The 21,504-nt window shown below is 41.2% G+C and overlaps 1 protein-coding gene across 5 annotated transcripts; it reads left to right on the forward strand.

The window, feature by feature from the left end:
• The first annotated feature begins 1,920 nt into the window (after nucleotides 1-1,920).
• TMEM183A (transmembrane protein 183A) lies at nucleotides 1,921-21,050 on the forward strand. Of its 5 annotated transcripts, XM_069074599.1 has the most exons (9): nucleotides 1,921-2,246; nucleotides 2,403-2,492; nucleotides 4,766-4,771; nucleotides 5,958-6,148; nucleotides 12,148-12,307; nucleotides 13,399-13,579; nucleotides 16,232-16,312; nucleotides 19,602-19,757; nucleotides 20,606-21,050. In XM_069074599.1, the coding sequence occupies exons 1-9, from the start codon at nucleotides 1,936-1,938 to the stop codon at nucleotides 20,789-20,791; spliced, it is 1,362 nt and encodes a 453-aa protein (XP_068930700.1). In that variant the 5' UTR covers nucleotides 1,921-1,935; the 3' UTR covers nucleotides 20,792-21,050. The 5 variants fall into 5 exon arrangements, with proteins under 5 accessions (XP_068930700.1, XP_068930697.1, XP_068930698.1 ...); XM_069074595.1 differs by lacking the exon at nucleotides 4,766-4,771 and having other exon boundaries at nucleotides 2,021-2,246; nucleotides 5,990-6,148; nucleotides 12,151-12,307; XM_069074594.1 differs by lacking the exon at nucleotides 4,766-4,771 and having other exon boundaries at nucleotides 2,023-2,246; nucleotides 5,990-6,148.
• The last annotated feature ends 454 nt before the right edge of the window (nucleotides 21,051-21,504 follow it).

Here is a 21,504-nt window from a genome sequence, read left to right on the forward strand (position 1 = left end):
ATTTATTAAGAGCCTACTATATGTCAGGCAACATGCTAATGTTGGGGTTACAAAAAAGAGGCAAACACACAGTCTAGTCTCTTCCCTCAAGTAGTTCATAATCTAATGGGGAAATAAGCAGACAAATGTGTATAAACAAATTATATATAGGATAAATAGGAAATAATTAAAAGAGGGACGGTGCTAGAATTAAGGGGGCTTGGGAAAGGCTTCCTTTAGGAGATGGGATTTAAACTGGGACTTAAAGAAAGATAGAGGGGCCAGGAGATGGAGAGCATTCCAGGCACGGGGGACAGCTAGAAAAAAATGTCCAGAATCAGAGATGGTGTGTCTTCGTCATGGAACTTTGATGAGCATGTTGCGGGTAGTAAGGTGTGAGAAGGACAGCTAGGTGGCCAAGTGGATAGACTGCTGGTGCTAAGTTAGGAAAACTCATCTTCAAGAGTTCAAATCAACTCACTTAACCCTGTTTGCCTCAGTTTCCTCATTTGGAAAATGAGCTCGAGAAAGAAACGGCAGATCACTCCAGTATCTTTGTCAAGAAAACCCTAAATGGGGTCAGGAAGAGTCTGACACGACTGAAAAACGACTCAACAAGGTGTGAGAAGACCGGAAAGGTAGCAGGGGGCTAGGTTATGGAGAGTTTCATATACCAAATAGAGAATTTTGTATAGAGCTCTGGAGTTTGAGTAGGGAGGTGACATGATGGGATCTGTTTTAGCAAAATCACTTTGGCGGCTGACTGGAGGATGGATTGGAGTGGGGAGACACTCGAGTTATTCTACTAGTCCAGGTGAGAAGCACTGAGGGTCTGCACCAGAGTGGCGGCAGTCAGAGGGGAGATGCTGCCAAGGGGAGATGGATTTGTGGGGTGGGAGATAGTGAGGAATCCAGGCTGCGTCCTGGGTGGTGAGCCTCGGGCACTGGGCTCTGGGAAAAGAAGGCTGCATTTTGATTTGGATGACCTACTCCATAGCGCCATAGGGACCTTAGGCAAGTTCCTTCCTTCCGCAAGCTAGGTGTTTCCCATCCGTAGGATGAGGAGGCCAAGTTGGACGCTCTCCATCCTATCGGCTGGTGACGCGTAGCGTTCTTTGGGAAGGTGGCTCTGCCCATTTCCACAGCTGGAAATATTAGCCAATAGGAGCCCAGGAGCAGGTTTCGACACCTGGGTGGTCCAGCTTGGGGAAAGAAAGGCTGTAAAGGTAGCCCGGGGCTAGACGGGCTGGAAGGGCTCCCGGGAGCGGTGAAAAAACCACCCCGGGGCTGGAATCTGGCCCTCCTCGGTTTGAATCGATTCCCTGCCACGTGGCCTCACAAACGCCAGGTTTAGGGGGTCTCTAATCCAAACCTTCCACCCTGGGAGCAGTTGCAGGAAGTTCAGGGCTACACACGGCCTTTAGGCACTTCGGCCTCCACAGTGACCGCTGCTGTCCACGGAGCGCTTTCCGCGTTTTAAAGCGCTTTATGTACCCTGGTTGGGGGTTGGGCAGTCCCCAGTGCTCGGGAGAACTGTTTTACTATGGAGGAAATAGATTTAAGGAGGGAAGGCTCCCGGCCTCCGTTTCCTTATTGGTAAAAGGGCCGTAATAATGCCGCCCGCCCGGGGGTTGTGAGGAAAGCGCTCTGTACGCTGCACAGCACTACGTAAATGTCGGCTCTAATTTTACGGCCCTTGCACACGAAGCGAGGGACTGGGCGAGCATCTCCGAAGCTGGGGGCTCGGGGAGGCGCTGCCAATACGGGGGCGTCAGGGAGTTCTGAAGCAGCCCCCAGGACCTCCGCGCTTCTGGGCGGAAGGAGAAGGTTCCGCAGGAAGCCTGGGCTGTCGCAGGCCCAGGTGGCTCGATCCGAACCACAGACATAAACCACGCCCCGAAGTGGGGCAAGCTCCCTCCCCTCCTCCTTCTCTTGGTCTCGCCCGTTTGCCGGGGGATGACGTCACCGCCCTCGGACCCGGTCGGGATTGGTTCGGCGAGAGGGGCGCCGTCGGCGAACGCGACAGAACGTGGAGCGACGCAGGACTGGGAGCCGCAGGTCTCGCGAGAACTGCGGGCCCTGGGTGTGGGATGGACGCGGAGCCGGGAGGAACTGGTCCGCTGCTCCCCGGGCCTTCCTGCCGGCCCGAGACATGGCCCGGGGCCCCGGCCCGCTAGGCCGCGGCTGTCCCCGCCCCGAGCCCGCCGCTATGCCCAAGAGAGGGAAACGACTCAAGTTCCGGGCTCACGATGCCTGCTCCGGCCGAGGTGAGAGCGAGGGCGAGGGGAGGGGACGTCAGGGAGGCGGGGAGGCTGAGATGGAGCCAAGGCTGCGGGGAAGGGGCGAGCCGCACCGGAAGGACGGAGGAGGGAGAGCCACCTGCAGGGAGGGCGGCCGCGGTGAGAACCTTTCCTGTTTTTCAGTGACGGTGGCAGATTATGCCAATTCGGATCCTGCAGTCGTGAAGTCTGGACGAGTCAAAAAAGCTGTTGCCAATGCTATCCAGCAGGAAGGTAGGCTTTGGTGATGCTGCCTGCAAGGGGCCCGAGCCGTTGAGCTGTTTGTCCTTCCTGTTGCAGCGCCTCTGCTTTTAACTTCCCCTTATTCTTCTCCCTTGAGAGTATGCTCATGAAGTTGTCTACCATCCTCCTGGCATCCTCAAATAAGTGCTTTCCTGGGGGACGGAGAGTGAAGGGAAGAGCCAGAAACAGCATTTCTATCCCCTCCATTGATTTATTTACGCCATTTTATTTTCTTCCTCAGTCTTAGTTTATTTACTTTCCAGTCTATGCTTTTTGCTCTCTGCTTATTTTCTCTCATTACATGCTTTTTCCTGAGTTTTCTTTTCTCACTTGCCTTTGTCTTTTTGTTCTTTAGTTCCTGGAACTGCTGTAATCTCTGCACTCTCCTTCAGGTTGAAGATATGTTGCTCCTTGGGTGCTATCCACCGAGTGTTCCAAAAGTCTAAACTTTAATAGCTTAAAACTGCACTAGAATTATTGCAACCCCTTGTATGATAAAGAAGGGGTGTAGACCTGTGATTTCACTGGAATAGGGAACTCCAGGAAGACATTCCTTATACCAATAGAGGATGGCATCTTCTTTGCAATTTATGACTTTAGAGAAGTTGCCTAAAGGACTTGAAAAATTTTTAGTAAGTTCCTTTCTTTGCCTAGAGTCACAAATCAGTATGTGTTAGAGGTGGAACTTGAATCCAGGGCTTACTGGCTTCATGGCATGTTCTTTATGGTCTCCCAACACTGCCTTTCCACTAGAGTAGATGTGGTGAATGACATGAGAATTTGTCATTGTGTTCAATCGTTTTTCAGTTGTATCCTCATTTAGGGTTTTCTTGGCAAAGATACTGAAGTGGTTTGCCATTTTCTTCTCTAGCTCATTTTACAGATGAGGAAACTGAGGCAAACAGGATTATGTGACTTGCCCAGGGTCACACAGCTAGTAAGTGAGGCCAGATTTGAACTCAGGAAGATGAGTCTTCCTGACTGCAGGCTAGACACTCTATCCACTTCATCAACTAGCTGCTCCAGAATTTGTCATCCATTTTACCAAATGAATTAAATCATGGGGTAGCATGAAAGTAGTATATTCTCTTTTTGAGAAATCCAAATTCAACAGACAATTAAGCATTTTTATATTAATAAGAGTTCAGGCACTGTGCTAGGCGCTGTAGATGTAGGTACAGAAATGAATCAGCTCTCGTCCTTAATAAGTATGCATTTTACTGGTGCTGTACAATAGAGACACATTGCCTAAATACAGAGCAGTTTGAAAAAGGGAAAGAGAGAGCAAGTAACTCTTTAGGAAAGATAGATCATTAATGGGGTTGAAAAAATTCTGACCAGTGAATGTGATGGAAGATGAGACTAGATTGTTCACATGCTTCAGAGCTGAGGGATAGAATTTTGAGTTCAAGGAACAGCTTTTGATGTAGTTGGGCAATTGAATAGAATGTGTAAAGGAGCTAATGTGTAATAAGACTAGAGTAGGTAGGTTGGAGGGATTTAAGTGCCAGCATAAGGAGGTTGTTGTATAGTGAGCAATGGGAAAATGAACATTGTGTGCTTGGGCAGGGAAATGAACAGGGAATTGTGTGCTTGGGCAGGGAAATGAGTTTGTGCCCTGGTGATAGTACTAATGATGACAGGTAGTATTTATAGAACACTTTAAAGTTTGCAAAGTACTTTAAAATATCATCCGATTTTATTCTCATGAGAACAATGGGAAGAAGGTACTGTTATTATTTCCATTTTACAGATGAGGAAACTAAGGCAGACAGGTCAAATGTGTCTTGAACTCAGGTCTTCATGACTCCACGTCCAACACTTTATCCCACTGTTTAGGAAAATTATTTTGGCAACTGTATGGAGTGATTGGAGAGGCAAGTGACTAAAAGAAGTATGATCAATTTGGAGGCAATTGAAATGGTACAGGACCTGAAGGTGATGGCCACATGAGTGAAGATAAAGTCTGAAGCTGTGGAGGCAGAATCAGTAGGATTTGGCAAATGATTGATAGAGGGATGATGAAGAATAAGGAAAAATCAAGGAATGATTAGGAGTTTGTTACAAATCCAGGTGGTTTAGAGAAAGTGTGTTGTCTTCAGCAGAAATAAAAAGATTGGAGGATTGGGGGTGGTGTGGAACTGAGTTTAGTTTTGGACTTTTTGAGCTTGAGATGATGCTATTTGAGGTATCCAGGTCGATAGCTATCCTGCTGGACATCCAGTAGTCAGAGATTCATAAGTGGAGTTTAGGAAGGAAATCAGTGTTGGGTTTATAGATATGGGAGGACTCTTTGAACCCACTGGAGTGAAAGATAATCAAAAGAGAGGGAGAAAGAGACCCTGAAACTGAGCTTTGTTGAGCATCCCTGGGGATGAAAGATATTCGAGCAAATGAAACTTGAGGAGAAGTCAGAAGGGAAAGAGGAAAGACCAGTATCATAGAAGCAGTAGGAATAAGAACTAGTGTCAGAGTTGCAGAGAGGAATCAGGGAAAGGATAACAAAGATAGATTTGAGAAAAGGACATGAGATTTGCATTTAAGAGAGCAATTTCTTTTGGATGGTGGGGTCAGAGGCCAAATTACAAGAGGTAGAGGAAGGAATAGTTTAGGAAGTAAAGAGGTTGGTTTATAGACAATTACTCCTATGAATTAGTCAGTTAATAATAGGAGCAGTATAAGCAAATACCTTGAGGGCAAAAGTGAAGATTGCATAAAGAATATATAATACCTGAACATGTTTCCATGTCCTAGGGAATGTTAGTAGATAGAGAAAGATTGAAGACAGAAGAAGTTTCAGGGAGATAGTCTTGTCAAGGAAGATGGCCACCTTTTCGAGTTTGTTTCAAGTTGGGAGTTGTCAAGAAACTACTCTTTGTTTTATGGATTAAAAAATGTTTCTGGAGAAAATATTACCAAATTTTCTGGAGTTAAATTGTTAGGTTTAAGAGATAACTCAGAAGTACAGCCATTCTTTTCTACATCAGATTGTCTCATGCTGCTGAGTCTTTTTTTTCTTTTACTTTTAAAAATCAATTTTTACTTTGTTAGTATATGATTTTTATCCCTTTACCCTATGTTTGTTACTTCTTGTTGCCTTTTGTGGAGTCATACTCAATGTGCATATTGTCTTTTCAGTGCTATTAAAGTTGTATGTTTTCTATATATTATTTATATTTTGTCATTGATTACATTATGATATTCTATACACAGTTCAGCCATTTTTCTCCTTTTGGACATTTAAGGTTTTTTCCAGTTTTTTTGGTGTTACAAATAACCCGAAATACAGATTTTTGATTTGCTTGACAATGCTCTGAAGGTTTTAATAATGGGATTATTTAGTATATTGTTAGAGTGCTCTGTAAAAGTGGTTCTCTTAATTTTCTGTGCCATGTTCTAGGTATCTTCTGTTAGGTTATGGCAGTTTGGCTGGCTTGTTTTGTGCTCCTGGGTGAGATTTTGTTTCATCTTGCTCTCCTGTCTCTTAGTGAAATCTTTGTGTGGCTTGGAAGCCTCCCAGGTCCCCACAGAAGAAGTTTTCTCTGGGGCTGGGGAGCCCTGTGACAGCAGTGATGAGATGGATGCCCAAGAGGATAGCATTCATGAGCAGACTGTCTCCAGAAAAAAGAAAAGCAAGAGACACAAAGGTAAGGGGCATGCTTCACATTGTCTTGAACATTTCTTTTTGTGATGACACATGGTAGCTACATTACAGCAGTTTTAGGGAAAGTACCTAAAGAGGGAGCTTCTAGAATCAAAGCATTGGGGAAACTATGTAGGTGCTTATGTGAGTAGGGATGTAAATCAGTTACTCTTGTTACCCTTAACTTTTTCCAGATGTGGAAGGTGATGCATAACCATTAGAGCAATCTCTGCTGATAGGCAGAAACCTGCGTACTTGTCCTGGAACACAACTCTGCTGGCTATCCAGGGTGTAAGGCAGGGGAGATGTAGCAAAAACTTGGCTTCCTCAAATATGTGTACATCACTATATCAAGTGCCTGTGATTTAGCTGGTTTGTGAACATCTTCCCCTGATGCAGACTCTAAATGTAGTTTTAGAGAGTGGCCTGAGGCTCAGAGCAGCTAGGTGACTTGCTAATGGTCATATGCCTATTAAGTGTCAGAGGTAGCCAGGTCTTCCTGATCCCTAGTGGTGTTCTTATTATTTTCCACTCCAAAAAATATGTATAGTAATGATTGTGTCAGATAAAATTATGTGTTTAGTTTAATACAATATTATATGCCTGCTATGTGATTAATAGGTCCTATAGGTAGATATAAATATGAGAGTTCTTTTCTTCAAGGATCTTATGATTTAGTTAAAGCTATGCTTAAATGAAACAATTAGAGAATAATACAAGATAGTGTAGAATAAAATGCTTAATTGGATGTAAGTAGAATATAAGTTCCTTGAGCTAAGGGACATTTCACTTTGCTTTTTGTAGCCCCTGCACCTAGCATAGTGCCTGGCATAGAATATGATAAGTGCTTGTTAATTATTAAAGTACCAAAATTTGTTATGTTATACACAGAAATAATGTTTTTTTCTTTGCTTATATTGCTAATTGGACATCCCATTATTGTCTGAAACTAAGTTTGTCAAATACTGAACTAATTTCTTTTCCTTTCCTCATGTCACACATCCAAATCCAGTTACCAAATTCTACTCATTCTCCTTCCGTAGTATCTCTTAGGTTTGATCTTTCCTGTCAGTTTCCATAACCATTATAATCTAGACTTAATTTATCTCCAGCTTGGGTTTCTGTCATAGCCACTGAACCTTCAGTCTAATCTATAGCTGCTAGATTAGTTTTTCCCAACATATATTTTTGTAATTCACTTCTGGCTGTGGTGTAGTGCAAAGGATCCTGAATTGATACCAGAAGCCCTGGATTCATTTTTGGAAAATGTTTTATTGGTAAAACAGCACTGTTTTCAGTGACTTAACCCTTCCTTGTAACAGAAATACAGTTAAGTAGAAAAAATCAAGATATTGACCATATTTGAGGTTGATAGGCATCATTTCACCCCTGTTCCACCACCTCTCTACTGGGAGGAGGAAGCCATGCTTTACTGTAAGGCTTCTGAAGTATGATTTGAGTTTTGATGTCTTTCAGTAATATCTTCCTTTGTATTTTTGTGCATTGTAAATTGTTCTCTTGGTTTTGCTTGCTTCATTCTCCAAGAGTACAAGTAGTCTTCTAAAATCATATCTGTAATTTCTTACAACTCAATATTTCATTGCGTTTGTATACTGTATTTTATTCAGCTATTCTTGTTTCCAAATCTTTGCTGTCATAAGAAGTGCTACTATAAATAATTTATTTATGTAAGACCTTTTCTGTAAGAACCTGAATTTCAATCCTGGCTTCGACAATAGCTGTAAACCCACAGATAAGTCACTTAACCTCTCTGAGCTTCAGTTTTCCTGCCTATAAAGTAGGCAATCTGCTTCCCTGAGTGGTTATTGGGAAAGTCTTGTTAATCTTAAAATACCACTTGGTCTGTTATTATGAAATGTGTAATACCGCAGTTCTTGAAATTGTGTTTTACGGGGTCAAATCCAAATGCCTACATTTGGTATTTGTGCTTTTCCATTTTTGTCCCCACTTTCTCAAACTCAGCTCTCCCTGCTCTCCATCATGACTCTTCCATTCCAGTTAAGCATATTTCCTTATTGTCCCTCAAACATGCCTTTCTTCTTCCTTCCACCATGGCTTTATTCAGACTGTTCTTATGCCATATGGAATGTCTTCCCATTGACCTTTGACTTGTCCAAGTTTTTTATCTCCCTCAAGGTCCAATTCAAAACACATTTCCTCCATGAAACATTTTCCCTGATTAGTACTCTGATGTTGGAATTTTTTTTTTGTCATGTTAAAGACAATGTTAAATATCTTGAGTTAGCTTCTAACTCGGGGTTTTTCAACAATTTTCAGTTCATTGCATGCTAAAATATTTGTGAAATTGACAGGACACTGAAATAATTTCTCATTCCCAATTTAGCCATCTATGGTCTATTCAAAAGCATCTCCTCCTCACCTGTTTCAGTCATTCCCCTACTTCTCTTCACCATGGTTATAACCAGCTCTGCTTTCCTCACTTGCAAATTGGAAAGAGGAAAAAAAGTAATTTTTTTGTGGTGCAAATTAAAAACATATGCTGATTAGTCGAATATAAAATTATTTATTACTTGTGAGAACGTTGGCACATAGCACTTGGGTATTTGGTTCATTTGTAATGAGAACCACTTGAAACTTGAGGTCAGCACTCGTTAAATTTAATTATCATGACTTAGTTTTAGTGCAGAGAAAGGCAATGCACAATCATGTGTAATACAAAGGTTAGACATAGGTTTACTGGGCACATTGAAGTTTTATGTGGTACAGAAATTAATACTGTACCATTTTGTTAAAAACAAATGAGAAGTCATTCTCTGTTATGAGATCTTTAATTTTTTTTCATACACCTTGTAGGAGAAATCCTTGTCCAGCTGCCCTGATTCTGCCAAAAAAGACAGTGAATCTAGACAGTATTGGGCACTAGGGAATCAAGTAGTGTTGAAATCTGTCCTAAGGGATGTCCTCATGTTTTGTGATTGCCTCCAATCACTTGGACACTAGTTCCATCTTGTTATGCCACACTTGTAGTTTGTATATATATTCAGTTAGTGTTTCTCTGCAGGTAAGTTCATTTTCATTCAGTTCTTATACTTTTCCAGCTATCAGCATTAAGATGTTAGAATGTCGTACAGATTTACCAATTTTTTCTTCAAAAGAAGTGTTATTGATGCTCATCCCTGACATTCAGGCATTGCTGTACTTTGTCTCTTAAATGAAAAAGTTTTTGTTAGCCCCTTGCCATGTGAAAGTCAATATACTTATGTGGGGAAAAGCATCTGATCTAATTCTTTCTTTCATGAACACATGAGAATTTAATGTGCTATCATTAGTTGTGAACAGTGGTGATGCTAGGAATTGTAAACCTGGAACAATGACTTCTGGGATAGGAGATGGAAGAGAGTGGTTACCCTGGAGGGAAGCAGAAGTGTGGTGACTGAAGGTTAAAGGTGTAGGGGATTAGAGGTTAGAGAAAAGAAGACACGCATAGAAAAATTGAGAGGAAATAAGATGATGAAAGTTGGAGAACTTCATGAAGTAGCCAGTTAGAAAAGTTTTTCAGAAGAAACAAATGAGGAAAGGTTAGGGGAACAGCCAAGTAAGGATGGAACATAGGAGCAGTTTGACTTCTGGGTTGCATACTTGGAAAGGAGTTTTGAGGGATATTCTTAGAATGGAATGGAATTCAGAGAAATTGCCAGATCCATTAAGATAATTTTAAGGAGAGGAATTTTTTTCCAACAACAGTAAATCAATAAGCATTTATTAAGCACCTGCTATTTGCCAGACATTGTGCTAATAAGCACAGAGGATACAAAGGAACCTCAAAAAACAGTCCTTGCCCTCAAGCTTATTCTAATGGGAGAGACAATATGAAAACAATGAGGCAGATCTCTGAGGAAGATAACATTTATTAGCAAGGCCATGTTACCTGTCAATAAATGGGTCCTTGGCTCACCTGCATTAATGGCAAAGACCTTGAGCAAGAGGACAGTTATATGTTTTGGGGAGTACAGAACAAAAAACAGAGCAGGATTGATGACATCAGGAAATTAAGGGCAATATGGTTGGTTACAGAGTTGAGGGAAAGGGAACATCATGATTGGTTGGAAGTTTAGTAATTAGGGCTAGCAATGACCTTCCTCTCATGAGATTAAGAAATTCTTACTGTCTGAGTGCAGGTGTGAGAATAGTAGCCTAGACTTTTGGCCAGCAAGCCAGACATCCTTGAAGGGTAGCTTGGTGTGGGATAAAGATAAGAGGTCCAAACTCCCTTGTTTTCTCATACATTCTTCAAGGTCAGTTAAATTCCTTGAGGCAGGAGAGCTGGATTTTTAAACTTAATCTATTATAAGCCAGCTGAACTCTGAACTAAATTCAGAGATAAAGAACCATGACTTAAGCAGTTGCAGGACCAAATGAATTACCTATAAATAGGGTTAATAAGAAAGTGATAAATGATCAGTTTTAATCTTTTCAGCATACATATATGATAAATTGGAAATAACACAGGGAAATCACTAGAATTAAAGGGGTTTGGCTTCTTGTAGAAAATGGGATTTTACCTGGGACTTGGAGGAAGCCAGGAGGCAGAGATGAGGAGGAGGAGTACTCCAGGCATGTGGGATGACCACTGACATTTCCTGGAATTGGGAGATAGTGTGTCTTGTTTGAGGCCAATTGTCACTGGATCATAAGAGTATATGGGGGCGTGGGGATATTGTAAGGTATAAGAAAGGTATGGAAAGTGGGAGGTAGGTTATGAAGAACTTTAAATGCTGAAACAGAAAATTTTACGTGTGATCCTGGAGGTAATAGGGAACCATTGGAGATGATTGAGTTGGAGGGGTTTTGGTGGGGGGAGGGTCCATTTTATAGATGAGGAAACCCAGGTTAAGAGTCAGATTATAGCTATAGGACCCCAAAGGAGACCTTCATTTTACAGATGAAAGAACTGAGTGCCAGAGAGATTGAATCACTCAAACTCACAAAGATGCTGTCAGATGTAATTTGAGCCTAGGCCTCCTGACTCTAGAGCCAGTCTGGAGTCAGTCTATCTCCTAGAATTTTGGTTCCTTGAGGGGTGAACTGTTACTTTAAACTTTGTGTCCCTAGCACTTTGCCTGGTACAGTGTAAACCTTTAATAGAAGTGTCATGTTATAGAGGAGAGAGCACTGGACTTGGAGATAGGAGGACCTTGGTTCAGATACCACTTCTGACATGAGCTTTGTAACCCTGGGTAAAGGTGCTAAACCTCCCTGAGGTTTAGTTTCCTCATCTGTAAAATGGGAATAATAGTAGCACTTACTTTATAAGGTTGTTGTGACCATTAGAAAGTGGTTTTGCAAAGGCAAAACATAAAACACCATATTATAGTAAGTTTTGTTTGTGTTGCTTTGGGCCTGTGATTTCATTGGGTCTTCCCAGTGAGAAACCTGCCTCTAGGGAAAAAGCAGCTGTTCTGTAATTTATAATCTCAGAAAGAGTTGCTTGAGGTACTAAAGGGATGTTTTGTAAAGGAAGAGGTATACCCAGAATAGACACAAGGTCACTTAGGTGGTGGTGGCAGCCTTCAAGGCTGGTAGCTAGGAGAATTAGGAAGACTTCTTCAAAAGTATAGTTTGTGCTGACCCCAGAAGGAACTTAGGCAGCTTCTAAGAGTTAGAATTGAGGAAAGTATGTGTTCCAGGTATGAGGGATGCTTTTTTTTTTTTTTAACAAAGGCGTGGAGAGCAGAGATGGATGGAGTGAGTAATGTGTGTGAAGAGTAGTAAGAAGGTGAATGTGGACAGTAATGTGCTAAAGTGGGGAATAATGTGAAATAAAGCTAGGGGGTAGGTTAGGACTAGTCTGTGGAAGAGCTTTGAAATGCCAAATAGGTTTATATTTGTTCTTGGAAGTAATAGAGAATCCTATCCATCACAGGAAAATACTGGCAGAAAATAGTTAGAAAGCCTCCAGCATAGGTTTAAGTTGCAGAAGGAAAAAGGCTGAGATTCTGATTCTGTTTTATTCTATTTCAGAAGACCCTGAGGGGGCTGTTGGAGAAGAGTATCCCATGGATATTTGGCTTTTATTGGCCTCCTACATTCGTCCTGAGGACATAGTGAAATTTTCCCTGATTTGTAAGGACGCCTGGACCGTCACTTGCACTGCCGCCTTTTGGACCAGATTGTATCGAAGGTGCGACTGAAGTGAGCTTAATATACTCTTTGTATAGCTGACTTCAGTACTTCCTGTGGCTTGGAACCCTGGATGAGGTCCTGGTGCTTTATCCTATGCTATGTGCATTTTCCTGCCTTTTGGATGCCTTTCTCATTTATATTTACAATTTCTAACTCTGACCTGTTATTTTTTCTGTGACTTTTCACCTCTGCAGCTTCCTCCAGCAGAGTGATGCTCTTAGTTCCTCCAAAAGACCTTTGTGGGCCTTCTAAGTGGGGCATTTCCTAGTCAAACTTGCTAAGATTTGGAGACACCTGTTTTCTTATACTCTCAAGTTGATTTGTTGAATTAGTGTTGCCTCTTTTCCTTCTGAGCAGTTTAACTCCTATAGTCAATTTTGAGGTTTCATAATGCCATCTTTTTGCTTGTGTTGTAGTAGTTGTGAACTGCCAAGGAGAGAACAGCTTGTGTATTTAATCAGAATCCCAGCTCTTGATTACTGGGTAAATGGGTGGAATAGAGAAAGTGAAGGTAAGGTTGCAGTAGGGATAGAAAGGTCTGCAGGCTGTACTGGAGAAGGCAGTTTTCCAGGAGATAGACAGCTAGGGTAAGATGATGGTTCTCCTTTCCCTGGTTCACTCTTCTTGTTTCTTCACTTTTGAAGACGACTTAAACTCATTCTAAGAAAGGTACCTGTAGCAATTCAGATTTTTGTTATACCATGGTCCTTCTGATTCTTGTGTCCTGCCTCACTTGGAATCATCTTCTCTTGCTATTATTAGAAGTTTAAAGGGAATCTTCTAAGGGTTTGAAGTTCTAGTAGTGAAGAGGGGACCAGAGTGGTAACAAGGAGGACTTAAGTATATAATAGATGGAAATCTGGAGATTATATACCCATCTGTATTTTGTATGGGAATAAGCAGAGTGGTTGAGAGGTGTAGGAGATGGTGGCTCTTGGGTGTGAACATTGTGGGGTTGGCTGAGAACAACTTAAGGGGGTATTGTAGCCAAGTTCTGGATCATCTGGTTTCAGCCGTGTAGTGGTCCTGGTCTGGCATGCTGTTGTGGGATTGTTCACATGTTGGTATGGGTAACGTGTCCTGTTACAGGCACTACACGCTGGACGCCTATCTGCCCCTCCGCCTGCGGCCGGAGTCTATGGAGAAGCTGCGCTGTCTCCGGGCATGTGTGATCCGGTCTCTGTACCACATGTATGAGCCGTTTGCTGCTCGAATCTCCAAGAATCCGGCCATTCCAGAGACCACTCCCAGCACTTTAAAGAATTCCAAAGTAAGTAAGAGGGAAATGGGGAGCTTGTTGATGGGGTTTGGGACTGATGGTCTCAAGAGCCTTTGTGGGCACATTTTGTACCAAGTTTCCATTAAGATTCCTGTTCCCAGCCAGAGTTCTGGAGGGGGAGGGAGCAAGGTTGTGACCTACTAGGGGATTGACTAACACTGGCTGTTTTAGTTTAGAAGTGTAAGTCCTCTGAAATATTTCTTTTCCTCTTGGGATGACTTTTTATAGCCTTCACTGTTAAGGCCTTTTTGTGCTTTTAATGGAGTTCCCTGTTTTCTTTGTATCAGTTTATTTGCATTGTGTTGAATATTGGGACACTCCAGGTGGTGGTTTTGTTGGGGTTCGACTAGGAAGAGGACAACACAATTTATTTTCTAAGTGAGAATTGAAGGAATTGATTTCTTTATGTGGATAAATACATATTTTTAGACAGAGGTAGCATAAAAAGTGCTTTTTATCATAAAACAAAACGAAAACTTTAGCATGCATGAAACGGACAAGCTTTTTGTAAAAGGCTCTAAGAACTAGGGTTTGCTTTTCTCATTCTATCTATATCAAACACCCTAGATTTTTAATTGTTTGAAACCTCCTGTCTTCCAGAAGTTGGCCAGTTATTTTACTTTTATGCCCTGTATGTCTAGTCAAATACTGATTGTATCTGATTGGGACATAGGTCTCTCAGTAACACATTCCTTCTCTCCTTTCCTCTTGTCACCTTAAAATCTTCCCTAAAGGGTGACATTACTATCCAGGCAGTTTGGCATCTCTGATCCTTTGGGGAATTAATCTTTCAGGTTGTTCCCTAGTTAGCTAATACCTGTCTGCTCTCTAGGTATTATTTCTTGAGTTTTCAGATCCTTGAAGGCAGGAGCCATATCTCAGTTATCTTTATATCTCCTCTAGTGCTTAGCGCAGTGCTCCAGAGGTACATAGTAAGCAGTCAGTAGATGGTGACTTGAATTGAATTGCAGGTCACTTTGATTACTCTGCCCCTGATCCTACAACCTAACATTCTTCCAAACCTTCTCAAGTCTGTTATGCTGATGCTTTAATTAACTCGAAAGTTATACAGTCTTTCATTATACAACCCTTCATTTCAGATCTTGGGTGACTGTGTGGCATTCCATATATGTGTATATACATATATGGAGAGATTAAAAGGGTATTGTTGGTTTGGCATTATATGCATTATGTACTGTAGTAGTTTGAAGTTCCCTTTCTTCCCTTTGTCAACTGAAACCTGAGAGTCAGGATTATATGTAAGAGCTATTAGCAAAGCTCAGCTTAGCATCATGTTACCTGGTGGATTCAGGGCAGGAATAGAATGCATGGCGAATAGAATTCTCACTCAACAGCTGCTTATGCTTCTAATGTGGATGGATGGTGTGTCATTCATAGTGTTTACATAGTAAGCTTTCCAGATATTTACCATAGAGTTATACTGGTGGTGGTGGACCTGGGGCTCATCCCACAAATTTACAACCCTAGTTTTGTTGGTTAAAGGGAGTAGAGTGACATCGGGCAAACTCCTAGAGACACATCCTAGCGGCTCCAGTGCAGAATGCAAATGCTATGGCTAAGTTGATCTTAAATGCCCATCTCCTCATATTTGTACTGCTGCTTGTTAAATTGGAGTAAATGAAATATAAAAAGCCGGAGTGGAATGACAGTGAGGGTTTTACCCAAACCCGGGCAGTGGGCAGTAAGCTCAGGCCGCCATGGCTTCTTCTATGCCTCTGTGTTAGATTTTTCTGAACTGGAAGAGGGTTTGGGAACTGGAGTGGCAGGTGACCCATGCATGGCCTTGCCAGTTGTGGACCCACAGTCGCATGGCATTCAGGGAGCTGCTGGCATGCCTGTAGGAGAACTGTCCCCTGGTCCTCGACTCCAGCTTTTCGTATTTGATTCTCCCCTCTCTCTCTTTTCAATAGCATAGCTTGTGTGGGACACTGGAGCCGTTGTGATGGCAGCAGAAGTATTTGCCCCCTAAAGCCAAGCCCATTATTTTTGATGGAACAGCAGGACGTACAGGGCATGTCTGAAGGGCAGGACAGCCAGCACGGCGGACGACCCACCCCCTACCCCCTGGGAGGTACTTCACTTCTTGTGCTTAACCCTAGCTGTAGCTTGGCTGCTACCAAGGGGCTACTTATTAACAATGAGTGCAGCCTGACCTCAGTTTTCAGATGGGCCCTCTGCTCTGAGGAGCTCTTGAGCTGCTTCACTTTATCACAGGGGCGGGATTTTCTCTGCCCAACTTTACAGCCTTGCTGGCACCTTGCCTTGGTGGCTGCTGGCTATCCTTTGGTTTCAATATGGAGATGTGGCCTACTGAATCAGAGTGAATGCACCAGTCTCTGTAGCCCACATCTCTGTATTTTAAAGATGAGAGCAGCAGGGGGTGACCTTGACAGATTCTAAAGTTAACACTGTCAGTCCCTCTTCTTGGTGCTGGGCAGCCCTGGGATTGTCTAGTCTGGAAAATAGAGATGAGCTGGGCAGCTCTCACTCAGTGCCTTGCAATGCCACTGTAGATGATAACTCATTGTAGGTGGTACCAGATCTGTCAAGCAGGGAGGCTTCTGTTGCTGATTTTGTTTCACTTTACAGTCTCTTGTGATATTTTTTATTTCCTTATAACAGTGTCTGCTTTTCTGGTACAGAAAGATTGTTGGGAACAGACAAGAACCAATGTGGGAATTTAACTTCAAGTTCAAAAAACAGGTATGAGCTCTTCTGATAACTCATTTGGGTTTGGTGTTAACAGTGGCCCTGCCTATTGTTTCTGGAGGGATGTGTGATTGGGGGTGGTGGGGGGTATAGGACTTTAGTGAGACCCAGAGAGAAGAACTTTCTTGAGGATTTTATTATGCTTTGGGATTTTGTTAGTTGACATCTTCCTTTCCTTTAAGTATTTTAAAACTTTAATTGCTACAGCCAGTCCTTTGGATGGAATAATCAGAACCCTTATGCTGGTTCTCATTCAGGATTTTCTCATTGACCATATTAGGCCTCCCCTGTTGTTTTGTTTTAACAATCCTTCCTGGTCTTTCTTCCTTTTAAAATATATATCCTTAAAAAAATATCTATCTATCTATCTATCTAATCTGTCTAATCTATCTATCCTATAACTACAAATGGGTTCTGTTTTTGGAGATGAATGATATATACCTTCAGATCCCACAATGTAGGGTATAGCTTTTGCCAAAAAGACATATATATTTTACCATACCAAATGAGAACTTTCAGAAAGATAAGGTTCCTCCCAGGGTGATGGGAGGAATAGTGATAATTCTGAGATTTTTAGGTCAAGCCCCTTTTGAAAATTTGTTTGGGGGACCTGGAATCTAAACTTAAACCACTACTTTGCAGGTGACTCTGCTTTCATTTTGTGCTGTGGGGTACACAGCAAGAAAAACTACCTAACTGGAATTAACTTCTTTTTTTTTCTTTTTTGGAGGGCAGTTGGGTTAAATGACTTGCCCAAGGTCACACAGCTAGTAAGTGTGTCGAGTGTCTGAGGCCAGATTTGAACTCAGGTCCTTCTGACTCCAGGGCCGGTGCTCTATTGACTGTGCCACCTAGCCGCCCCTGGAATTACATTTATAACGTACTAATACCAACATTTATGTAGCACTTAAGGTTTACAAATTTTGCTTTACAGATATCTTAATTTAGTCTCAAAAGAATCCTGGGTGGTAGGTGCTTTTATTACCCCCATTGTACAGAGGAAGAAACTGATGCAGACAGATATTAGTGACTTGCCCAGAATCATATAGCTTGGAAGTGTCACGGGCTGGTTTTGGACTCCAGACACTGCACTCTATTCACAGTGCCACCTAGCTGCTCTGTAATATAAAGAGGAACTTTTTTTGTTATTCAAATAAAGCAAATGTTTTGGTGCTCATTTGTAGTTAAACACAGTGTCTAGGGGCTTTTGTGCCTATATTTTGTGGGTTCTTTAGGATTTGGAGTGCAGGAGAGCTGGTACATTTCAGGTTTAACTTAAAGCTGTGGTGTTTAAGAAGGCAAATGCTGTCTACTGGAATTGTCATTAAGGCCCACTCCCTGTCATTGACTTGTCTTCTTTTACCACATTGCCTGCCTTGTTCTCCCATTGATCTCCTAGATTCTGAGTTGCTTTACAAATAAGGTTTACCCCATTTAATATAAGCCATGCTGGGAAAAAGTACTTTTGTAAAGTGAAATCACTTTTTAATTGATTTTTATGTAATTTCTGAGAAAGGAGTATGTACTTATGTAAGTATATTTGGTTTGAGGGGCATTTGTTGTATTTCTTGACCAAGTTTCTGGTTTTGATATATAGCTGCCAAGATATTCTTAGTCCCCTAACTTCTTGTCACATGTCAGACATTGGGGAAACTTATTTGGCAAAATAGTGCTAAGGATGGAATATTGGTTCAGGATGGGCACCACAAATTCCTAACAAATAAGGTACAGGAGCTTTGTGAGTATGACAAGGCAATCTTGAGAATCTTCTACTCAAAAAATTTCTAATTTCTCCAAAGAATAATGACCAGAGTTTTGAGTATCCTCCTCTGCTTTACCTCTTTGTACAGAGCAGATCTCTCCACTGAGAGCTGACAAAGCAGGAAGTATACACTTGTCATATATTTGACATCTTACTAGAGGTTCCAGTTTTGCTAGCTTGTTAGACATCCAGGAATACTGACTTACTGAACAAAGTACAGACCCCTTCCACAGATTTGGGAGTTCCATTATTATTGCAAAGTGCTAGTAGTCCTTTTTAATAAATCAGAGTTTTCAAAGCCCTGTCATAGTCATAGGATTATAAATTTAAGAGAAGTCTTAAGTCTGCTAGTCCAACCTCTTCATTTTACACATGAGGAAAACAAGGTCTAGAAATGTTATGTGGATTGCCCAAAGTCACAGAGGCAAGATATCTCAATGAAGTTTGTATGAATCTGCTTCTCATAATGGCTTTGTGAATTAAAGCTAGATATTAATCCTCATTTTAGAGATGAATAAATTTAGATTTAGAGAAATTAAGTTATTTACCTACAGCCACAAGAATAGTTAATACCTGACTGGGATTGGAACAGGGATTCCTAACCTGGGATCCATGAACTTTCTTTTTTAAAATTGGTAATTGTATTTTAACATAATTGTTTTCCTTTATATTCCTAAAGATTTTATTTTATGAATTTAAAAAATTATTCTGATGTTTTTATAGGTTTGGCATCAGAATGCCAAAGGAGTTCATGAAATAAAAAAAGATTTAGAATTGCTGGGCTAGAACTGTGGTCTTTCTCATCTACTATTCAACACTGATTCTTTTTCTTGGTAGATGGGTAGATGTTGTCATAAGATGAATTAATTTAAAAAAAATCTACCCTCTAAAAAGAATTGATTTCAGATTTTAATGAATCATTTCTTATTATTGGTTATTTACCAGAACATAGAAATAATTTGCACCATTAATAAAACTTCACATTTAAAATATTCATTACAACAGAATTTTTCCTGTGTCAGCTCTGGTTAGAAGTTTTTTGAGAAATAAGTTTATTCAACTAGAATAAATTTGGTTTTGGTATATGTATGTATCTGTATATATGTGTGTGGGTATATATATATACCCATACATGTATACATACACATGGGTGTCTTTTTTCCTTTCTGTCTTTTCTTCCCACCTCTAACATGGATTCTAAGTTGAATGTAACTACTTTTTGTAAGATTCATTGTTGTCTTTTTTTTAGTGAATCTTGGGATAGCATATGTCCTTCTTTCCTATGCTCATGCTCAGGGATAGATTCTTTCAAAGTGTTTTGTAAATTATAAAGTGCCATATGAACATAAGCTGCCATTGTTCTTGTCTTTGCTTGCCTCACAATCTGTTACACAGAATAAGTAGCCAGGTGAAGCAAAAGACAACAGATGTCATTAGGTTAGGCACAGGTCTCCCATTGGTGGCATCCTAGGACCACTTATGTTTTTCTAATCCACCGAGTTCATTTTCAGTTCTGTTTAGTCCCCTAGGTTAAAGAGTAAGTGTGTGGGAGGGCTGCAGCCTCCCGTTCAGTATGAAGATGTTCACACCAACCCAGACCAGGACTGCTGCCTCCTACAAGTCACCACTCTCAATTTCATCTTTATCCCCATTGTCATGGGCATGATTTTTACCCTGGTAAGTGGAGACAGGATGAGTCATTAGCTGAATAACCCTATGTGCAGTAGGATGAGAAAGAAGGCCTGACAGTGATGTGGTCTTTGGCTAAGCTTGTAGATGAGGACTCTGGAAGTCTCTTCTCACATCTCTGAGGTACTGACTGTGGCTAGGGTTTGAGAGAAAAGAAAGTAATGAGAGCATACAGGGACAAAAGACAAGACTAAGTATTCTGGTGATTCACTAGTTCCAAAATCAGCAACCCCTGGCTTGTGGGCAGATGGACGTTTGGAGAGGGTAATCAATTGAGGTCCCACTCTCCTGTCTGCATGTTGAGTTTTAATGATCCATAAACATTGAAGGCTGTATTTGTTTGAGAAGTAATAATATCTTAGACACAAGCCAGGCCTCAGGGCATATGGAAGGCATCTCTAACCTAGGATGCACGTTGACACCCCTTGTGCAATCTAGACTGTTTGAGCCAGCTTATCATGAACTACTGCTATTTCTACACCTCTGGCACATTGTCCCATTTCTTATAATATATTTGGCAGTTAGAGGAGGAAAAATTGTGACATTTAGTCTTTTGTGCCTTCTAGGTTTATATTCAAGGATCATTGTCTTTATTTTTAGCTTAAAGAGCTTAAACTGGGATGAATTTATAAAATTAACTTTAAATGATTTTCCTTTATAAGACAGTTTTAGCAATTTAATATTATAGAGTTAATTGTGGTGCTTTTTTGCAGTTGAGCAGCCTCTGTGAATTCTCTTTAGACTATTTTTTTGTCGAGTATAATCTGTAGCAAATCTAGCTTGCTTCATTTGAAGGATTGCTTCAGGGCACTACTCATTTTGCTTTTTCCTTTCAGTTTACCATCAACGTGAGTACTGACATGAGGCACCATCGGGTGAGGCTGGTGTTCCAGGACACTCCTGTCCAGAATGGTCGGAAACTACGCAGTGAACAGGGTGTACAAGTCATTTTGGACCCCGTGCACAGTGTTCGTCTCTTTGACTGGTGGCATCCTCAGTATCCCTTTTCCTTGAGAGCTTAGTCACTGCCTCCTGTCTTTGGGGGCAGCCCTGAGCCAGTTGGATAATCCGTTAGTCATCAGAATACAACTAGGAAGGGGGCAGCTGGATTGCCTTTCCTGTTAGTAACTCAGATGCTGCTCAATTTCTGGGGGCTCTTACATGGGGCTACAGAAGAATCAAGGGGGGAAACAATGATTTGTAAACCTATTTTAATGTAAATTCTGCATTTGAAAGGAGAAACTTGGCCCTGTTCTTTGCTTTAAAAGCCCTTTTTGGTGCTATTGAGTTTGGTGTCTTTTATTTACCCCAGTGAAAATGGATGATCTTGATTTGAGAAGAACCCAGCTATTTTGAATCCCCAAACTGGAAAGCTTCAGCTTTCTTTCCTTTGTGGAATTGAGTCCCATATTGGCCCATCTGCATATAAGTGAATTTTCTTTCTTCTAGGAAATAAAACAAGGTAGTAGGGTTCTCAGAAATCTAATCATAATGATTTTTTGTTTTTTTAAAAATGGATATATTTGTTGTTTTAAATCTCATGCTCCTGTGTAAAGTTGAAACTTGAGATTTCCTGGGATATTAAAAGGTGGCGAGTCATGTATATAGATGAAAAGTAAGCATTTGAAATTTTTCTTTTGTTAGATTGTAGTGAAATTTTAAAATGAAAAACAGGAAAGTTACTACAGGGAAGACACTTATTCTAATAGAAATAAGTAGGAGGCATTTATATCAT

This window comes from Petaurus breviceps, unplaced genomic scaffold (assembly GCF_028583685.1).
Source record: "Petaurus breviceps papuanus isolate PSGF00001 unplaced genomic scaffold, PetGlider_PUasm1.0 90895, whole genome shotgun sequence".
Classification (NCBI taxonomy): Eukaryota; Metazoa; Chordata; class Mammalia; order Diprotodontia; family Petauridae; genus Petaurus; species Petaurus breviceps.